The 21,358-nt window shown below is 42.2% G+C and overlaps 1 protein-coding gene across 2 annotated transcripts in view; it reads left to right on the plus strand.

Moving 5' to 3' along the window:
- Positions 1-21,358, plus strand: part of LOC139464962 (inhibin beta A chain-like) — a 100,083-nt gene that overhangs the window by 70,673 nt on the left and 8,052 nt on the right. Inside the window, exons 1-2 of one of the 2 annotated variants that reach the window (XM_071246593.1) lie at positions 18,336-18,378; positions 19,237-19,605. In XM_071246593.1, coding sequence (XP_071102694.1) covers positions 18,363-18,378; positions 19,237-19,605 — 385 coding nt within the window. In that variant the 5' untranslated portion in view covers positions 18,336-18,362. Of the gene's footprint in view, positions 1-18,335; positions 18,379-19,236; positions 19,606-21,358 lie in introns of those variants that run through there. The other variant, XM_071246594.1, reaches the window with a different exon arrangement.

The following is a 21,358-nucleotide window of genomic DNA, read 5'->3' on the forward strand; positions in this document are numbered from 1 at the left end:
TCGATCTGTCATTTTACGTAAACATATTGTGTACACTATTTGACGTAAATAGCATCCTATACTGTTCAAAGGGTTAGCAATAGTTTTTGGGTGAGCGAGTGATAAAACCCAGTCGTTTTTGTGACCATTCACGTGTCTGTATAGCATCACATGAGATCAGAATGGGGTGGGTGGCTGAGTTGGGTTTAACGCCGCTTTTAACAGTATTCCAGTTATATCACGGCGTGTCAGCTTAATGTGGGAGGAATGCCCGAAGTGATGCAGGTCTCAGACGTTTACCACATCAGTGAACCCCGCGAGCATGGGTATGGTGCTGACAAACCTAGAAACATAATCGGGATTCGAACCCACAATCATAGGATTCTGGCGTACCCAAGGGCCGCAACTCGGCACAGCGAATCAGGGCGCCTTAGACGACTGGGCCACCCGTTCCCCCCTCAGAATGGGATTTATGATGGGATTTGATTGTGTCTTAAATTTAAAGTACACATGTCGACGGTGAAAATATATCCTTATGCATAGAAAATGCCGTTATGAATATCGAACAGCTGTTGCCAGAACATAGTTTTGAATGAAACACACCGGCAGTTGCTAAGGCCATTGATAAATACCAATACAACGCATATGTGCCATGAATGAATGTCCGAAAGACAGATAATTGAAAGTATTCTAAAATGAATGTCTGAATTTTAATTATTCGTGTTTTGAATATGCACAAACACACTTACTATGACCCAAACCAACATATGTGATTGTTTAAAAGCTCGTACATACAAGTCAGACAAAACGTATTTTAATATATTTGTCTGTAATGACACCAAAAACGTCATATTCTTGGCATTGCTGTATTTGTTTATTATAATCAAAACTATATAAATATGAGTAGTTGTATTTCAAGCGTCTGGTGCCCGGGTTGTTCTGCATGTCAACGTTGTCGCAGTGAGTAAGCTGTTTAACCACTGAACCATCTGGTTGTCGTAGATCATTAAAAGACACATATATAACGCGCTGTCAGCATTAACGACAGTTTTAGTGTCACGCTCTACGAGAAAATACTGCTGTATTCCTTGCCATATGGCCTTGTTCCGTTCATTTAAATGAAGTGTAACAGAACTTATATTTCAAGGACGCTTGTCAAGGCTTGTTCTCGTCCATCAAACAGGTAGGACACGTGATTTCCCGTCACGTGACACCGTGCAAATGATTAAAGATGTATTGACGTCGGTAATGCTTTCGTTAATGGAGGTTTGTCGTAACACGACTCAGTAATTGCAGGTACATGCGGAGATCAAAGCGCTCTTAAATGTCCCCATCGAATACACTCAACCGTCTTTGTTATACACCGCTTCCGGGATGACGACCTTTGAGGAGTGAGTGAGTGAGTGAGTGAGTGAGTTGGGTTTAACGCCGCTTTTAAAAGTATTCCAGTTATATCATGGCGTGTCAGCTTAATGTAGGAGGAAAGCCCGAAATGATGTAGGTCTCAGACGTTTACCACTTCGGTGAAACCCACGAGCACGGGTATGGTGCTGACAAACCTAGAAACATAATCGGGGCGAACCGGGATTCGAGCCCACAATCATAGGTTTCTGGCGTGCCCAAGGGACGCAACTCTGCACAGCGAATCGCGGCGCATTAGACGACTGGGCCACCCGTACCCCCGACCTTTGTGGAACAAGGACAAGCAGGATCTATGTACGTCCAAGTTCTTTTATGATTTTCATTAAACATGCATCGACAGAAGTAACAGTGTAGTCATAGAATGGTTCAGTTCCCCGCACTTTATCGCAAACGGTTAGAACAAGGGGCGCAAAAAAATACAACCACATGTTTTCTGTCGGTGATTGGTGTTAATATATATCGTAATATCTTCCATACCGTCATATCTTTATTATGAAACGTCAAAAATATTATTGCAGAATATGCATCATGTAATAATAATTTAATGTGCATATTTATAATGGAGTCCTGTATTGTTAACCCGGTCAACGGATCAGTGTGTACTCAAGTTTCATTCTCAGCTCCCTGGGGAATATACAATCTGCCTGTGAGGCGCTAGAAGGTTACCATTCATATTACCATCCCATCCTACCGGGTACCCATTCACTGCTGATTGAACAGATGCATATTTCGAACAAAGTCACTTGCTTAAGGAGACACAACATGTATATATTTTATTTTTGGTGTCCTTCGCCCCGATATTGCGGGAATACTGCTAAAGCGGCATAAAACCATACTCACTCTCTCTTTCTATTACGAGCTGACACGCCGGATTTAATCTCACCCACTCACTCATGCTACGTTGTTTTAACGTCCTATATTAAATTATATAGGAACAGGTGAGGTGGGGTGAAATAGGGTTTAACGTCGCGTCCAAGATTATTGCACTGATATAGCGACGTGCATGCACGTGTATGGCTGCTTGTACTAGTCCGGACCGATTTATAGTGCTAGCACACTGAGATACCATGCCGCAGTTTAACATAAATACCCCACTCAGACACAGTATACTGACTCCGAGCCGACCAGTCCTTGTTTTAACCCCTTAATGCCGAGCGCCAGACAGCGTAACATAAAGTACCATCATTTAACGTCTTTTGGTATGACGCGGCTGGGGATCGAACCCCGGACCTTCCGCTCTCCGGGCAGACGCTCTACCATTAGACCACGGAGGCGGCCTTATATAGGAAGATATTGTGCATATAATATGAAGTTATTGTGAGCTACGTGTGTCACTAGCGGGGTGCCCACGTGACTAGGCTTGTACACCACGTGTTCAGATCGTAAAATCCCAGCACCAACTATTATCAAATGTAATAAATTTATCATTACGTGTTGACAATGTACAGAGAATATTTATTTTCGGTGACGTTTGTTTATGTGACAATATCATATCTGACAGCGAGTTCGGTTTGGTATCTTAAAATGGGAACACGGTAAATTATGACTTGCTATGGTTATTACAAGACGGTAGTCGTTTAAGTTCCCCTTAGTTCATAACAACTACTGTCCAATGTGACGTCACACAAAGAAGCAGCTCTATCTGTTAAGGGTAGCTAAATATTGACTTTCATGTTGTTCATTGGCGTATGACGCCCGAGCTTTTTCTTCAAAACTGAGAGATGGCATGTGCGTATATATACTCAAATGCTCTACATTGCCATATCTTGTACTGAGGCACAAAGAATAGATTTAACTAAAGTCATCATTGGAAGAGACATGTCTGTTCAGAACAGACCGTGAAGATCAGGGGTAGAGTAGGTCTTCAGCAACCTATGCTTACTGTAAAGCGACTAACGGGATCGGGTAGTCAGGCTCGCTGACTTGGTTGATGCATGTCATCGATCCCAATTGCGTGGATCGATGCTCGTGATGTGAATCACTGGATTGTCTGGTCCAGACTCGATTATATACAGACCGCCGTCATATAGCTGGAATATTGCTGAGTGCGGCGTTAAACAAGTAACCTAGAAGACAATCTGATCAGAACTACCCCAGCCAAGGACGTCAAAATAGACTAAGTCAATGAATCTATGATGGATGAAAGTTTCAGTCATCACTGATCAGTTGGCCGGTCATTCAAAAGCGATTATGAAGATGTATCGAATAGATATTGAACGAGCGAGTTGGGTTTAGCGCCGCTTTGAACAGTTTTCCAGTTCTATCACGGCATGTCAGGTTGATGTGAAGGAAAGCCCGAAGTAATGCAGGTCTCAGATGCTTAATAAAATACCACTTTGGCGAAAACCACGTAAAGTGCTGACAAACGTGAACATAAAATTGGTGAAAATCGGGAATCGAACAACGATCATAGATTTCTGGCAAGCTCAAGGGACGCAACTCTGCAGAGTGAATTGCGGCGCCTTCAAAGACTGTTCAAGTGACGTTCACGTTAAATCTTGACAATCATTAAAAATTGCAACTCGTCTTAAAACCCTGATTCAGTTGGTATAGGACTTATAATACCAACAAATAATGATCACTTCCCCAAAACCACTGTAATCACGTCAAGTTAAAAATGTGTCACGCTTTGCCTTGTGCCGATTCATGTCCTATGCGACTAATCGTACAATGTAAATAGACCTTCAGGGTGCGTCAACATGGTATAAATTGAGTGCAGGTAATCAACCAACGGTCGCGTGTGGTTAGAAAAATAGCCTGGCCTAATTGTTTTAATTGCTATCTCCTCACAACTGCATGTACCAAATTTAGACGTATTTGCTGACGTTGCAATTTAGTTAATCCCCCCCGCATTAATACACACAATCCATGACCACGTTGAACGGAGTGAGCATTCAGAAATGTATGGCAACTGCCACCGGTCTTGTCTGTCAACGTTTTCATACCACTTGTTCCTCCCACGCAGAGAAAATAAACACGCGTTCCTATCCACGCGAGCGACATATCTGACGGTAATTAGACTAAACTTCTTTTATATGTACATACTCCATACTCTGCCCCGTCCTGTCGCTACCCCCCTCCCTCCTTTGTAAGAGTTGGTAGAGCTAAATCGATAGAGCTTCATGAGTAGATGAAGGCTTGTGGAGTTGACATATGCCTAAGATGCCGGTATGAATACTATCTGCTAAATTTGTCTGCCGACCTCCTCGGCTATATAGACACTACGAATCTGATAAAAGATTGATTAATATCCGGCTGACCCTGGGCTCAAGAGTGAGTGAGTGAGTGCGTTGGGTTAAGGCCGCTTTATGCCGGTATGCCGTTATGTTGTGGTGTGTTAGTGAAGGAAGTAGGTCGTAAATATTTATATAATGACATCCACGAACATGTTTCTGACATTCTAAGCGGAATGGAACCTGAACTTGCAGTTCCTGTCGCGACTAAGGGGGACAACCCTGCACTGAACAAGAAGTGAGGCTTTTGTTCCTCTGTTTGGCTGCACGAGTGAAAGGACCCTCGATTGTCCATAAAGTTTCATAAGTTCATCTTTCTGAGTTTAAAGTTGAATTTATATAGATTTTCTTAAAATAAAATTAATAACATCCGTTAGTCGCCTCTTACAACAAGCATAGTCGCCTGTCACGACAAGCATAGGTTGCTGAAGACTTATTCTATCCCGGATCTTCACGGGACAGGTTAATTGTAAGGGAACACTGCATACTGACATAGCATCGAGATGTACTTATTGCACTCAATGCATTCGACATTCACTCGGGCCTAAAAAAGATATTTGAATAAATGAATGACATAAAATACAAAGTGCTTTCCTCGGTGAAAGCAATAATATACTTGGTTTATTACTTTTCTCGATTACTTTATATTCTGTACTCTCATTGGTGTTTTATTATATCGGTCTTGTATATGGGACGCTGATCTCTGAACCCACTGACCTGGGCCACTGAAGAGAAATAAGGAATTGAATTCAATTGGCATTAATACGAGATGCTGTTATTTCATTCAACATTCAACAAGTAGTGTATAGTGAACAGGCGGTAATGATGTAAGCTGTTCTTTATACAACCATTAAAGGACCTTGAAAGGAAAACATTTCAGACAGGTGTAGTTAATACCATGTGGATTCTCAAAAAGGCAATGGAATGGAAATGTCAGAAAAGAACCAGCTTCAATTCTGTCAAAAAAAATAATTTTTCAACTTTGTACACCACTATACCACATGAGTGAGTGAGTATGGTTTTACGCCGCTTTTAGCAATATTCCAGCTATATCACGGCGGGGGACACTAGAAATGGGCTTCACACATTGTACCCATGTTGGGAATCGAGCCCGGGTCTTCGGCGTGACGAGCGAACGCTTTAACCGCTAGGCTACCCGACCGCCCCTATGCCACATGAGAAATTCAAGGTAAAACTTTATGCCTTGGAGAAATTGTTACAAAACTTGGTGACCACAGCTACAGATGCAGCTCTATCTTTCGAGGTTCAGGTCAGTTTGTCAGGTCAATTTGTCAAATCAAATTTGTCAAGCACGGGTCATCTGAAGTTCACTGAGGAAACAATTTTCGAAATACTTGACTACCTCATTGACATCAGCTTTGGGGATAGTAAGTCTAGGCCCAAAAAATTAACTTAACTTATCGATGATCAATAACCATCAACTAACCAATTCCCTTCCACTGATTTACCTTACCAAGGAACAAATAAAAGAGGCCAGTGGCCGTCTTCTCTGTTTCATATTTAGATGCATGAATTGATTCAGCTGATAAATCACTCTTCTCAAGGCTGTATGACGAGACGATTATGACTTCAACTTTCCAATAGTCAACTTTCCCTTTGTGCCGATAGAGAACAGTTGTATGATCAGGGTTACAGCATGGTAGACATGGTGGGGATCTAACAACTTTCATTTGGACCATCATTATATTCCCGTGGTTGTTTTTTTTTCAGATGAACAATTGATTTGCCTTTGCATGTGTTTGTTACCGATGGGACAGGATACCCTTTTCACGAACGTCTTGTGTCCTCAATATCTGACAGTTATGGCAAACACATACATGTACTTGTGATATAGACGGGGTCGCACAGTGGATTTCTGGTTGTGGACTGGGTCTTGTCGCTTTAATTTTATTGTAATGGATGTGGGAGTTACTAGCATGTGGGTGTTGCTAGCATGTGGGTGTTACTAGGATGTGGGTGTTGCTAGGGTGTTGGAGTTGCTAGCATGTGGGTGTTGCTAGGGTGTGGGAGTTACTAGGGTGTGGGGGTTACTAGGGTGTGGTAGTTGCTAGGGTGTGGGAGTTGCTAGCATGTGGGTGTTGCTAGGGTGTCGGAGTTACTAGGGTGTGGGAGTTGCTAGAGGGTGGGAGGTGTTAGGACGTAGGAGTTGCTAGGGTGTGGGAGTTGCTAGGGTGTGGGAGTTGCTAGGATGTAGGTGTTGCTAGGATGTAGGAGTTGCTGGAATGTAGGAGTTGTTAGGATGTGTGGGTGTAGGATGTTTCCAATAGTCAAGTTTACCTTTTTGTTGAGAGGTATTCCTGCAACTCCAGCCTGTGCTGTCTTCATGTCACAACTTTTGAGGTACACCGGAACAGCTTAAAACTTGTTTGATCAAGATTACAACATTCAAAGTCTGAGTAAAACTTTCGAGAAGTATCATTTTAAACATGTGGATGACATTTCCAAACTTGACAATTCAGGTACAAATATGATGTCCAATGCAATTCCCTATTTTGACTTGTGCCATATGTACTGGTGTTTGTGACTGGTGCCTTCGATGGGGGCAGGATAAGCTCGCACCTCGCGAACACCTGGTATCATCACTATTGGATTGTGATTCATAAACACATGCTTATCATATAGCCGGAATCATACTATGAACTCTGCTTTTATCAGAGATTCCATATGATTATGGAAACATTTTTGTCGCTTTTTTTAACCTAACGTTGGTTGTCTGATTTGGAATCTGTTTCTGTGTGTTAGTGGTCTTACGCGTTGTCATCCAGATGGCATCTGGTCGTGTCGGCTTATCAACGGTGGTTCCAGGTGTGAGGACCTGGTTCAACGTGATGGCTAGGTCATGTCTTTCCCCTCATATATGTTCATCGTCACCGCATTGACATCGTCACCAAATCGATCATTTCTAGAATTAATGAGTCAGCATGATGTTTTCTCTCGCTTTCAACAATCTAGCTTCACAATCATTAAACTCTAAACGATCGATTCACCGTCTGGATAACTTCTGCCCCTAGCTTTGGTATTGGTCATCTGCTCATCAGTTGCATGACGTCGGTCCATTTGCAAAGACACAGCTGTATATTGCACTGCATGAAGCACGAATGCCAGAATCACTTAAGTCTTTACTTGTGTCGCGTTCGGAATATAACCAGCAATGATTCACGCATCACTGGATATCGTGGGCCTCATGCATGTTCAGTTTCATGTTAATGTGTTCCAGAATAGTCCAAAATAATTTTAGTGTCACTTATGAATGACATTTTGTTGAATGTTATGTCGTTGTTACAACTCCAACCCATAGCTTAACGCCATGCTGAAGTTATATCATTTGCTAACCAGGATGTCGTCTAAAGACAGTGTTTCGTTCCTCTACAGTTTTGGCATTGTTTCTTTGTTAATGTGCCACCACCGCATCAGTGCTTGCGGGTTTCACGAAGTTTTCAAATGCCTACGATCTGGGTGGCTATTGGCGTTCCACCCACATTAAACTAACTGTTGCTGTTCATACAGCTCACGTCTCAAAGTGTGTCAAGTTCACCGAGATATGTAGATAACTACTTGTTCCGCGATGTAATAATGATAATAATGATCATGATCATCATCATCATCATGATTACGACGACGACGACGATGATGATGATGATGATGATGATGATGATGATGATGACGATGATGATAATAATATACACCCTCACACGAAGATAGATCCCACCAAGCTCGCTCTTCCCTCAATCGCTTATATTTACCAATCATTATGGGAGGGTGTGGTTTGATTAGGGTTAGGGCTCTTCATGATAGAATTGTTTTGTCCACTTTTGCACACATTTATTTGTCTGATGATCCTCTTGTGAAGCATGTCAAGACTCATGATGAAAACAAGGCATTCCACAGTTTTCTAAAAGGAGCCAAGATGTGGGACATGATATCAATGTCGGTGTTGATTTTGTTGATTGTTCTGTACTGCTGGACGTTACAGAAATGAGTGTCAACCAAGTAAAGTGCCATATCAAGTCGGCCCAGACTCAGTTCTTCAATGAAAGGCTATCTGAACGACCACTGCTTCGAGTTTATGTGCAGTGTGTTGAGAATGTCAGCAACACTGCAGAGTTTTTCGCTTGGATGAGGTCGGCTGGCCTGAAAAGTGAAACAGAAGGCTTTCTGTTTGCTGCTCAGGACCAGTCTCTTCTCACTCGAAACCGTCAATGTGTGATTTTGCTTCATAGTGTAAATATGAAGTGTAGATTATGTAATGAATTTAATGAGACTGCCCAACACATTGTCAGTGGATGTCCAGCTTTGGCACAAACACAGTATCTTAAGCGACATGATGGAGTGGCTCGATCATTTTATTAGTACCGTCTTCGCCATGCTTGTGGTTTTGACACAGAGGTCAACCCATGGTACGTCATGGAAAATGATAAATACAAAATTCTTTAAAATAGGCCCGTAGACAGCCTCAGACGTATCCAGGCCAACAAAACTGATCTTGTCCTTTTTGACAAACCCGATGAAATCATTTATTTTATTGCATTTTCTGTCTCATTGACAAAATTCAGGAAAAACATGGCAAATATACGGACCTCGCTTTCGAAATGTCACATTATGATCCCAAGTACCAATTTGTCCGACTTACCATTGTTTTCGGCGCCTTAGGTTTGGTACCTCCCAGTCTGTTTACTGACATTGGGAGAGTATCCGGGTTTGCTGCCAGGAATGCAGCCCTTCTGACAATCTGGGTAATTCAGAAGGCTGCAGTGTTGGGGAGTCTTCACATGCTCCGAAAAGTTCTGGGTGGGTTTGACTAGGCAGCGCTTCCTGGGAGAAGTCCTATTCGCTGTCTGGGCTGCGTGTAGAGGGGGCAAGGGCCCTGAGCTGATGATGAGCCTAACCAGTCTACCTGTGCCAAGATCACTCAAACCCTCTTTGCTGCATGTTTTATTTTAATCTGTAAATAACAATAATAATAATGCCTGTCACACTAACAGTCGTGTTGCAAGTGTCAATGTTGCTTGCTTGACAACGGTGTAAAGATCTATACCGAAACGTCGCCTTAACGATAAATATAGAAGTTGGTATCCACAAATTGTCTCTACTTTGTCATCCGTCAACTGCTAGGTAATGCCTATCAAACAATTTAACTAAATACGTGTATGGGGACAATATAAACCAGTCAATAAATCATGTATGATTTCAGTAGATTTTTTTCCATGATGACTTTGTTACAGTGAGTGAGTGAGTGAGTTGGGTTTAACGCCGCTTTTAACATTATTCCAGTTATATCGCGGCGTGTCAGCTTAATGTGGGCGGAAAGCCCGAAGTGATGCAGGTCTCAGAACGCTTACCACTTTGGTGAAAACCACGAGCACGGGCATGGTGCTGACAAACCTAGAAACATAATCGGGGCGAACCACCGGGATTCGAACCCACAATCATTGGTTTCTGGCGTGCCCAAGGGACGCAACTCTGCACAGCGAATCGGGGCACCTTAGACGACTGGGCCACCCGTACCCCCTGACTTTGTTACAATGATTACAAGTTAGGATATGAATATTGAGGAATATCAAGGGACCGGTCATTTATTAGGGGTGGGGGCGTCAGACGGAATCAGGGGCGGGCCATTCGAACCTATGATAGTCTCTGGGGAGGGTAATAAAACGAATACGGGCATGTTTTGGAGAGTTATGGTATGTCATGTCATATAAGGACATGGGGAGGGCCTTCCAAAACCATGACAAGCATGAGGGGAGGGTACCTAATGTCAGTATTTTGGTGCATCCAAAACCTTTGACCCACCTTCCTGTCACTAATGACCGTTTCCTAACCGTACTCACGGTAAGCAAAATTGTGCTTCTCTTCGACGTCATTCGCATTAGAGTTAAAAGAGTTGTCCCCCTTGATATGTTGACACTTTCCGATCTGTGTGAGCGAGTATGGTTATATGCCGCACGTCAGCAATACTTCAGTAGCATCAAGTTGGGGGCAGAGAAATGGGCTTCACACATTGTATCCATGTCGTCAATGTCCCCTGGGCTTTCGACGTGAGCAGCGAACGCTTTAAACACAAGGCTACCCCGCCACCCAAATGCAGCTGCACTTTCATTTGTCTGAAATGTTATGAGGTCGCATGTGGCCGCGCCATTCCTTTATAAAGGCCATCACAGATGCCTCTTTTGACGCTGTTAGTATCAATTCTGTACACATCATCATAAACGTACAAGATACCGCTATGCATTTTGATAATCAAACAAAAAAAACACAGAAAAAATGTGTAACCTATGTATTCGCTGAAGAGTATAATAGCGATTAAATAAATAACTTGTAACCCACGTATTCGCCAAAAAGTACAATAGTGATTGAATCACTTTTTTCACTGTAGGTTTCTTCAATAACTTTAGTCCACTATCTCAGAAATAAAGTTTCGCAATTGACGTTAAATGTGTCAAAACAACAAAGGAACTACAGTAAACTACGGTTATAACGAACTCAAAGGGACCACTAATTCTAGTTCGTTATAACCGTAGTTCGTTGTAAGTACATATACAGCATAACTACAGCAAGTAGTCGGGACCAAAAAGTAAGTTCGTTATATCCATCAGTTCGTTATAAGCGTGTTCGTTATAACCGTAGTTTACTGTAAAGGTATAAAACGTACTCTGTCCATTGATACATGTTTTATCGATTGACACATAGTTCATATTTTTGGTTTATACAGGTTTTGCGCTATGTGTTCTCATGATCAGACGTCATCTGTTGGACATCACTCAGTCCACTCAATCAAATCCCTTTATCATAACTCTCCAGCTATGGAAATAATCTAACACCACCCGCGTTATCAGGTTTCCTATTCGTCATGTTTCCCTGGTGATCAGATGAGTTTTGTGCAAATGTGTTTTACGAATAAAACTCATGTAACAGTAAACTTGGAGATCAGTGATCAGCTCAGAAATTCGTCACCTGAACGAAACCTTTAGAAAGGTGACTAAGTGCTTTATCACCAAGCCCTGGTCACCTGTAATAGCTCTTTTCCTGATTGATCTCAACAGGGCTTGGTCAATACAAATGCTCTCTAGATGGAGTAAAGTCACGTTGATGCTAATCTAAGACAGTTGGATATCCGGTTGGGCAGCGGTGTGTTGGGTTTATCTTTAAATATGTCATCACCGCGTTTCTGTCGCGGTGATTCAGCCGTAGTTAAACGCGGTTGTTAGGGTGTTTTGACGCCAACGCCAAGTTTTGCTGTTTAATAAACTGACAAAAAGAACGACGTCTTTCGTGTTTGGAATTTCCGCCTTGAGAATATCTGGTACAACATTTGAAATCTTACCTGTTTGTGTTACACAGTTGAAAGATATATTTATGCCTTAAGTTTTAATATCCATTCATACGATAGACGCCTTTTCTATTAGGCAAAAAATGGTCCGTCACTTGACTGCGAAACTGACGTTCCTACGCCATATATTTTGACGTTCAAACATGTTTCATGATTCTTTATTCAATACATGACGAATACAGGGACGTTCATACAGCATGGTGATGATCCTGACGTCAAAGAGGCCGTTGAGTTTGTGTGCAGAACTATTTTCTTAAGCGCGTCTGGAATCTATGTTGTGGGTTCGAATACCATTCGCCATGATTATGTTTGTTGGTCTGTCCGCACCCTATCCGTATTCGCTGCTTTCAGTTAAGTGATAAACGCCCAGGGGGTCACGAGTCACGTAGTTGCGTCCCCTTGGGCACTCCAGAAACCTATGATTGTGGGTTCGAATCCCGGTTCGCCCCGATAATGTTCCTAGGATTGTTAGCACCATACCCGTGCTCGTGAGTTTCACCAAAGTGGTAAACGTCTGAAACCTGCATCACTTCGGGCTTTCCTCCCACATTAAACTGACACGCCGCGATATAACTGGAATACTGTCAAAAGCAACGTTAAACCAAACTCACTCACTCATTCACTCACTCACATACTTATGCAATCGGCCCCTAACTTTATGAATATTCATACGCCAACGAACTCTCATGTGAATTCAATAATACCATTAGCTGTCATTAGCTGTCGGTACGCGCACCTTTTTAACAAATCTTAACCGGTTATATTAAAATGCAAATGTATAATACTATTATTACATTTTCAGTTTTACCTTAATCCATCATTGTGAACTACGACCATGTCGATGTATATATATATATATATATATATATATATATATATATATATATATATATATATTAATGAGGGCGAGGAGGAGATTGTTCTTGGCCCACTTGCACAAAGCGATCTTAGCGCTACGACTATTGTAAGTCTAGGTTAAAGTATGGGAGTTACGATCATCTTAGCGCTAAGATCGTTTTGTGCACGTGGGCCCTGCAGTGTGTCAATCCATTCTGAGAACGTCGGTACTCCCCTCTAAAACGTAATATTCAAGGGATATCATCAGGGTATTTCTCTCCTATACGCATTAATTCCGTGTATTTCTCATAAAAGTTTATTTTATTTAAATAAAAAACGTAGCTCTGTATCCGGATCAACCTTACAGCTTATTTCAGTGTATCTCTATGTACAGTCCTTTCTAGTTCGACAGTCGCCGTTCAGGGGGTATGGCTTGTCGCATCACTAAAGTTAAGCTTTGTGATTCGAACGTGCTTACGTCGATAAAACATTAACACAATCATGCATTTCCGTTTGAAAAAAATCTTCATAGACAAAAGACATGTGAGGTTTCAAATTGTTCTGTCAAAAAAAAAACAATAGTTTGTTTTTCGATGATTATTAGCCAGTTCGGACTAACCCGGTGGAGATAAATGACGTCAAAAATAGCACCAGCCTTCATATTAATATTAATATTAATATTCACGCAAGCGTCACCCGTATTATGTATCTATTATTGGCCTGGAATCATTGAGGGTTGAAATAACCCGGGGGGTTGAGATAATATTTAAAAAATGTGCAAACTTCCCCACAGTGTAATGAGAGTGCCCAGGAACCCTGCACGGAGTTCACAAACAGTCGGATTACAGTCGAAGACGTCACTCCGTCGTTATAGCCAGTTATATGGCGTGTATTTGCCGACGAGTATCGAATGTTTATTGAAGAGGAAATTCATCTGTCATCTGTTCAAGTCAATTGGTTTTAGAATGTCAAACGGTGAACTAGATGACGTTTGATAAGGCACCCAGAAACAGTCTTGCCGCTGTGGTAATTGGTTCCTGTTTCGTATATCAAGGTGTGGAAATCTCCACCTGTCAACACAACAATAAAGGCATAAATGTGGGATTCTCTGTGATTGACCCGATCCAGCACAAGAACCCAACGGGAAGATACGAAAAGTGCTTAACAACCCCTAAGATATGTGTGAAGGTTTGATTGAAAGGATTTTCGTACAACCTGATGTTATTGACGTTGTTTTATGTTGATTCATGCATGATTTCACAAAATAACCCGAATAGGTATTACATTTTCCAATTAAATTTTTATATAGGTTTTACCTCTGGAACTGCTGACTTCATTACCTGTTAAGTGACGTCAATAGATATACTGTCCAAATTTGGTGTTAAACTCGCTCTCTCTCTCTCACTGACTCACTCACTCACTCACTCACTCACTCACTCACTCACTCACCCACCCACCCACTCACCCACTCACTCACTCACTCACTCACTCACTCAGCCACCCACTCACTCACTCACTCACTCACTCACCCACCCACCCACTCACTCACTCACTCACTCACTCACTCACTCACTCACTCACTCACTCACTCACTCACTCACCCACCCACCCACCCACCCACCCACTCACTCACTCACTCACTCACTCACTCACTCACTCACCCACCCACTCACCCACCCACTCACTCACTCACTCGCTCGCTCACTCACTCACTCGGCTACCCACCCACCAACCCACCCACCCACCCACCCACTCACTGACTCACTCACTCACTCACTCACTCACTCACTCAGCCACCCATCCACCCACTCACTCACTCACTCACTCACTCACTCACTGATACCGTACACGGCTAATCTAGAACTACGAACAAGTCCATACATTCTTCGAGGTTTTCTTCACCTGCTTCAGCATGTTGCTTTTCGAAATCCAGCCACGTTTATATGTACCGTTTTTGCTTTAATTGACGTCCCTCGTCATAAGAGTCCCGACGTGTGGTAGAGGCCCGGCCTCTGTTTTCCTAATTTGCTTCGGACCAGGAATCTATTAGAGGCCCGGCGTGTATTGGAAAAAATACGACGAAACCCTGTCAATTTGCATAAGAAATCTCATCTAAGAGTAGCTTCAGCTGTACATGAAAGGTCTTTGGGGAACTTGGTGTATTTAGGATGTGCAGTATCTTTTAAGGGCCCGGTGTGTTTGGGAAGTGAGATGCCTTTTTTGGGCCACACTTTTTGAAGTGCATTGTCTTCTTGAGGGAGGGTGTGTATTGGCAGTGCTGTGTCTCGTAGAGCCCCGACGTGTGGTGGCCATGCAGCGTTCCAGTGAATAATAACCAAAAAAAGTCGTCTATAAGAGGCAATACGGACTGAGTGAAATTACTTTTGCATTACCAGCCATACCATAATAAAGAGGGTCGGTAATAGCTGCACTGCCGATCGGTTAATCTCCATCTCAGCGTGAAGACCTTTGATTCACAGAGTTGGTTATGGCAGTGGATCCATGGATCGGCAAGCTTCAAATATCCCTGACTTCATTACAATCGTGACGTATGGAGCTGTAGACTGGCCAAGTCGCCAAAGACCAGACAGCCGTACCGTCGCATCGGAAACCAAACATAATATCGACAGTAGTTCCAGGCACTTTATGTAATATCTTCGTATATTTACTGACTCGCATCTTTGTGATTAATGATACATTATTTAAGGATGCTAACACACGTCTACGTCTTATAGAAAACAGTGGAACTTGAACACATCTCAGACAGGCCCGGTCATCTAGTTACTACTATCCATTTGGACATCTCCCCTGGACTCAGCTTTAGATGAATAGAATATATTTCATCGCTTATAAGTATATTGCTAGTGGGAACAGCAGCACCAGTAGGGTAAGGCGGGCGGAACCTTACTGTACTTGTGTGCACTAGTTGCACCGCCTGACTCGGTTGACCTTTAGTTCAATGACTTCAAGTCGTTTATATGGAAATATATCCATAAACTGCGCGCAATAACGTGACCCGAATTGGTTTCTTTCTTGAATCGGAATACTTGCAGTATAATAAATCAATGTTTAATATCGATTTTCGTGTGTTTCAATGTACGGCACCTGGTCAAATCGCTTAAATTGCGATGTCGATAGGCGTACAGAAAAACGATATATCGATTTCAACTATTCCGTATACGTCATGTTGTCCTTTATCACATGAATGGGAGACCTGTTCTGGAAAACCTGGAGGAGGCGGTCCAGATTCCAATAATTCTCCCTTCAGAGTTGCGTCCCTTAGCCCTGTAAGAATCCGCTGATGACAGTTTGCTCCAATTATGATCCTTGTTTATCAGGGCCATGGAAGAAAACGCCTCTGACTTTGCTTTTTTTTTTAGTTTTTCAGCGACATTGGGTTACCGCACTGTCATACTACGATACAAAGAATTCACCCCACTATCCAAGTACTTGGGACATCACTCTGTCTGAACATTACTTGTGTCACTATAATTCTACCTTTATAAAGCAAGCCCCAAACAATATAATAATGCAATAAGATGTTTTCTGAAGTTTATATCAGCTCTCTTGGTAATTAAAAAGATTGAATTCAAGAAGTTTTTAACGCTGAGGATAATTCAACGTTCTTAAAAATACATTTAATTTGCAATTGATTGAAACAGCAAACTTCTAAAAATGTATTCCAAATAAATTCACTGTTTGATTTTTTTTAGGGATTTATTACATGTATTTTTTTAGAATATTTATTCATTATTTACTTGTATAGTAGCCAATATATTACATCAAGTATTGCACAAGGCTAATGACACCTATGTTTGTTTGTCGTTTAACGCCGCACTCGGCAGTATCCCAGCTATATGAAGGCGGTTTGTAAATAGTCTAATCAAGGGCAGATAATCCAGTGACTGGCATTGTGTGCAAAGATGACACGTGATCAACCACGTCACCGAGCCTTACTAACGAGTAATTTCGTCACCTCTTACCACCATCATAGGCTACTGGGTACCAGGGGGTCACGGGGGGCGGGGGGGGGGGGGGGGGTGAGTTGCCCAAAACGGGTGTAATCCAGGATTCCAACACTCAGTGGATAAATACAATACAGACCTAATCATCATGGTCAAGCAGGCTTCAGGATGACGTACATTGGGTTATTTCAAATGCTGGGTCGAGTAGGTGAGGATCCACTCCCACCGACAGCGACCCGCCTTATGACGTTATCTTTAAACATCATAAAGTTTAGCAGGTAGAGTTGGCAGACATATCCACACATGGCGCACAGCGTCACGTAGAGGAAGATGCAGTCGATGATAAATCAGTTGGAATAATACAAGCATCGGTCGGTGGTTGGGCGGGAGCGTGGTGCGTGGTGAAAGCAAAGAGGAGAATGTTGAGAATTGTTGAGTAGAGACACCGTGTTTATAGATAGGATCAACCATAACTCGCGAAGATCCGGGGTAGAATAGGTCTTCAACAACCCATGCTTACTGTAAAAGGCGACTATGCTTGTCGTAAGAGGCGACTAACGGGATCAGGTGGTCAGGCTGCTGACTTGGTTAATACATGTCATCGATCCAAATTGCGTGGATCGAGCTCATGATGTGAATCACTGGATTGTCTGGTCCAGACTCGATTATTTACAGACCGCCGTCATATACCTGGAATATTGCTCAACAAACAAACAAACAAACAAACAAACAGACAAATAAACTAAAGTGGTAAACGTCCAAGACCTGCATCACTTCAGGCTTTCCTCCACATTGAGCTGAAATATAGTTACTGTAGTAAAATATAACAGAAATACTGAACACAGCGGCGTTAAAACTCTATCTCACTCATAATCTTCCAACTTGGGTAATACTATTCATTTGGACAATCACCGAGGACGATCACAGGATGTCGCTGTACACAACGTTAGCTGATAAACCAGTTTTGCTTCTGATTCTTATAGCGTAAAAGAGCAAGAATATTGTTAAACGTGAACTGGTCGAAAGAAAAGAACGGATGTAATGTAAGTTCTTTAACCACGCCCGCGTCTGTAGGTCGATAAAGTGGTAAATGTCTTAAACCTTCATCATGTCCCACTGTCCTCCCACATTTAAAACTAGCCCCGTCATACAACTTGAATACTGTTCAAAGCGCTTTAAACAAAAAAAAACACGCACTCACTCACTAATTATGATAAACAACCACTTCAGTAGTTAGGTGGGAGGGTATTGTTAAACTCTAAGTGTGGGTGCATCTTGTACCGTTATCAACTGTTTGAGATGAGGATGCTTCATTGCCTTTTTGCTACAACCAATCTCGCCCCGCGGTGTGGGCGGTATCTGTTCTATCTTTTGACACTACATAATCAACAGTAACAACGGGAACTCCACTGACTGCATCGACAACGGCGGGGAGAATACGTCGATATTGATAACTGGATGGTTTCAAGGTGGGACTAAGCATTCGACTCTCAGTTGTGTTTGATTAGCGTTAGTTCTAATTGAAGGACCATCTACGTGGTTACACGAACATTGGATAAAATACTAGTGTCATGTGGGATGTACATTTTGGACTGTAAGCATATTTATCTATATTGTTATCTGCTGTATCGTGACTTAAGGTTGATGATACAAGTTACAAATCAAAGATGTGGAAATGTTGCTGAAATAAGATAAATCATGTGACTAAAGTTAAATCTTATTGAGGTTAGTAATATGTAACAAGTCTGAATCTTGTTCTGTGTTCGTTATACCAGTTTGTCATATTTCTTCCATTGATATTTTATATTTATCGACTTTACTTACAGTATCAGAGGGAGGGGAAATCATATTGATCCCTTGGTACGTTGTAAATTATAATGAACGTCCAATCATAACTAGATTGAACTGATGTCTACTGGTATGCACGTTTCGGGTGATGCATGAGAGTTCTTGTTTGTGCCATTTGTCGAGAGATACAGACTTCTTTGTACAGATTATTGTTTTATGTAAGCACTTGGCGTCATACGTCGACATTGCTCCAGTTTGCATGGCGCAAATGGATGTTTTGTACGACGGAAAAACCAGTTTAATGTTCAATACGAATGATAACCGGACGTGATTGCCATTCAAGCTCTGCAATAAAATATGTTTCTTTCATTGACTGTGTGCCTGTCTGGTTAGGTAAAGGTGAATGTAAATATAACATATCTATCATGTTTTTCCCCACTTAAAGCTGTATTCCATAAAATATGACGACGAGCTGGCGTCGGAAAAAAGGAGTGCACACAGGAAGGGAACCGAATCCGGGCTTTCAAGGGTGACACTCGGTCGCTCTTTCCGCTTGACTATCGTATTGCTTCTTGATTGTTGTACTGTGTTTTAAGACGCGGCCAGCTTTACCCCTGTATCGTAATCCAGGATCATTTGGACTAATTTTCGCTTTTGTTTTCAGTTCGTGTCGAAGGTGATTTAGTCCTTGTGGGCCCACGTTGTACCTCCCTCGCCCCAGCGGCAATGTTACGCGTCCAGACTATTTGGGTATCACTGGTTTGGCTCGTGGGAGCTTTCTTGTATCAAGAAATTTCTGCCAATGTCGCCTTACCTCCCGGTTTAGTCAACGGAGTGCCACGAAACACGTCATTACAGGACAAGTTTTATCTGAAAGTTTTGAAGGACAAGATCCAGCGAGAAATTGCTAAATACAGAGGGAACACATCGGGGGTCCGAGTCGTTCAAACAGACCCAGAACCGGATAACGCTAATGAGGGCAAGGTTACATCGCATACCCAATTTGTAATTTCCCACTCGCCGGGTGAACTGGGTAAGCTTTTTGTTGTCTTCTTCTTTTTCTTCGTCGTCGTCGTCATCATCATCATCATCATCATCATCATCATCATCATCATCATTTTGATGATTATCATCGTTGTTCACTACGTTGCAGTTAACATTAGTGAGTGAGTATGATTTTACGCCGCTCCTAGCAATATTCCAACAATATCACGGCGATAGACACCAGACATGGGCTTCACACATTGTACCCATCATCATAATCATCATCTTGATGATGACCATCGTCATAACAACCTTCTTGCAGTTAGTGAGTGAGTGAGTATGATTTTAGGCCGCTTATAGCAATATACCAGCTATGTCAAGCGTGAGACACCAGAAATGGGTCTCACAAATTGTACCCATATGGAGATCGAGCCCGCGCCTTCGGCGACACGAGCGAACGCTTTATTCACTAGACCACCTCGTCACCTTACCATAAGCGTCATTAAACATCGACGTTCTATGATTGTGTGTGTTAAATGTGTAGCATTCGCATGATACGTGGTGTGTGGCGGCGGTAGTTTCTTATAAACAGTTTTTCAAGCGCGATTAAGGCAAATCAGCTGATAAATTAGCCATTGAACCGTATTACATACAATCTATTAATACGCCGACGAGACATGTTTGTTCTGTCTGCATGTGTAGCCAACCCGTGGTGCTTAATACCCCCGCTGGCAAACATTGATAATGACGGTGCCATTGCATCACCGAGTTCGTCATATGGATCTTCCAGCTACCAAACTCAAAGAGTGCATAGTACGTCTTGCATGTTATGCTATAGTGAATAGTGCAATAGCGTATCGATGAATATACCTAGATAGATTGGTTACTCATTAAAGCGAACACCATCCGGAAATCCGATCTTCCGAGTGATATATCCCAGTGAAACCCCCGTTATTCCGAATTCCCGTTATTCCATACCTCCGTTAATACGGACACTCGTTAATCCGAACCCTCATTAATCCGGAAACCCTGCACTTTGGGTGATTACTGTAATATCTATGCAATTAATGAGACAGGGTTACCGACCAAAATTTGTTAATCCGGATATGTGGTAATCCGGACGATTTCACTTGGAGCGATGTAGTTGGATTGACGGGGTTGCTTTATTTCGTGACAAATAATGTACAGTATTATAAGAAACCTACCTTACTGGAGAAGAGTGGCTGTTGGAATGCGAACAAATAGTCATCTAATTCACTGTTATTAATACCGTTCTGTCCCCTGAGTGCCTTATGCTATTTGCCCCATAAACCAAAAACATCAATTATATCATCACAAAATCGCCCAGCCCAGCGTTAAATCCCATTTAGTGATATGTAATATTTGATATGATGGAGTGCCTCAATGGTTATGGCACGTAACAATCCTCCTTGAAGAGAAACTTGGATAACTGAGTCAGTTCTATACATAGTCTCACCATAAATCCTACATAATCCTTCTGACGAGACTCGTCCAAGTTATACGGTATCGGGCACATCGATCAGGAATGGCCGGCCATGTTTCTGTTTCCTGATTGGCGTGGTTACACTGCCCGCTGAGAAAACACTTCAACCTCTGGCAGAATCGTTGCATACGCGGAGTTATGTGTCATGAATTAGTCAACATGCCCGATGAGTATTGTAACTGTTTCAGTATTTGTGAATTTTATGTTGAGTAAACAAAGACCAATACACAAATCATTACCTACATTCCACCAATATCCTTACTCCTTTCGGGTCTGAACGTGTGATGCTTATATGAAT

The sequence above is a fragment of the Haliotis cracherodii genome, unplaced genomic scaffold, assembly GCF_022045235.1.
Source record: "Haliotis cracherodii isolate W230 unplaced genomic scaffold, xgHalCrac1.p SCAF_17, whole genome shotgun sequence".
In the NCBI taxonomy this organism is placed as follows: Eukaryota; Metazoa; Mollusca; class Gastropoda; order Lepetellida; family Haliotidae; genus Haliotis; species Haliotis cracherodii.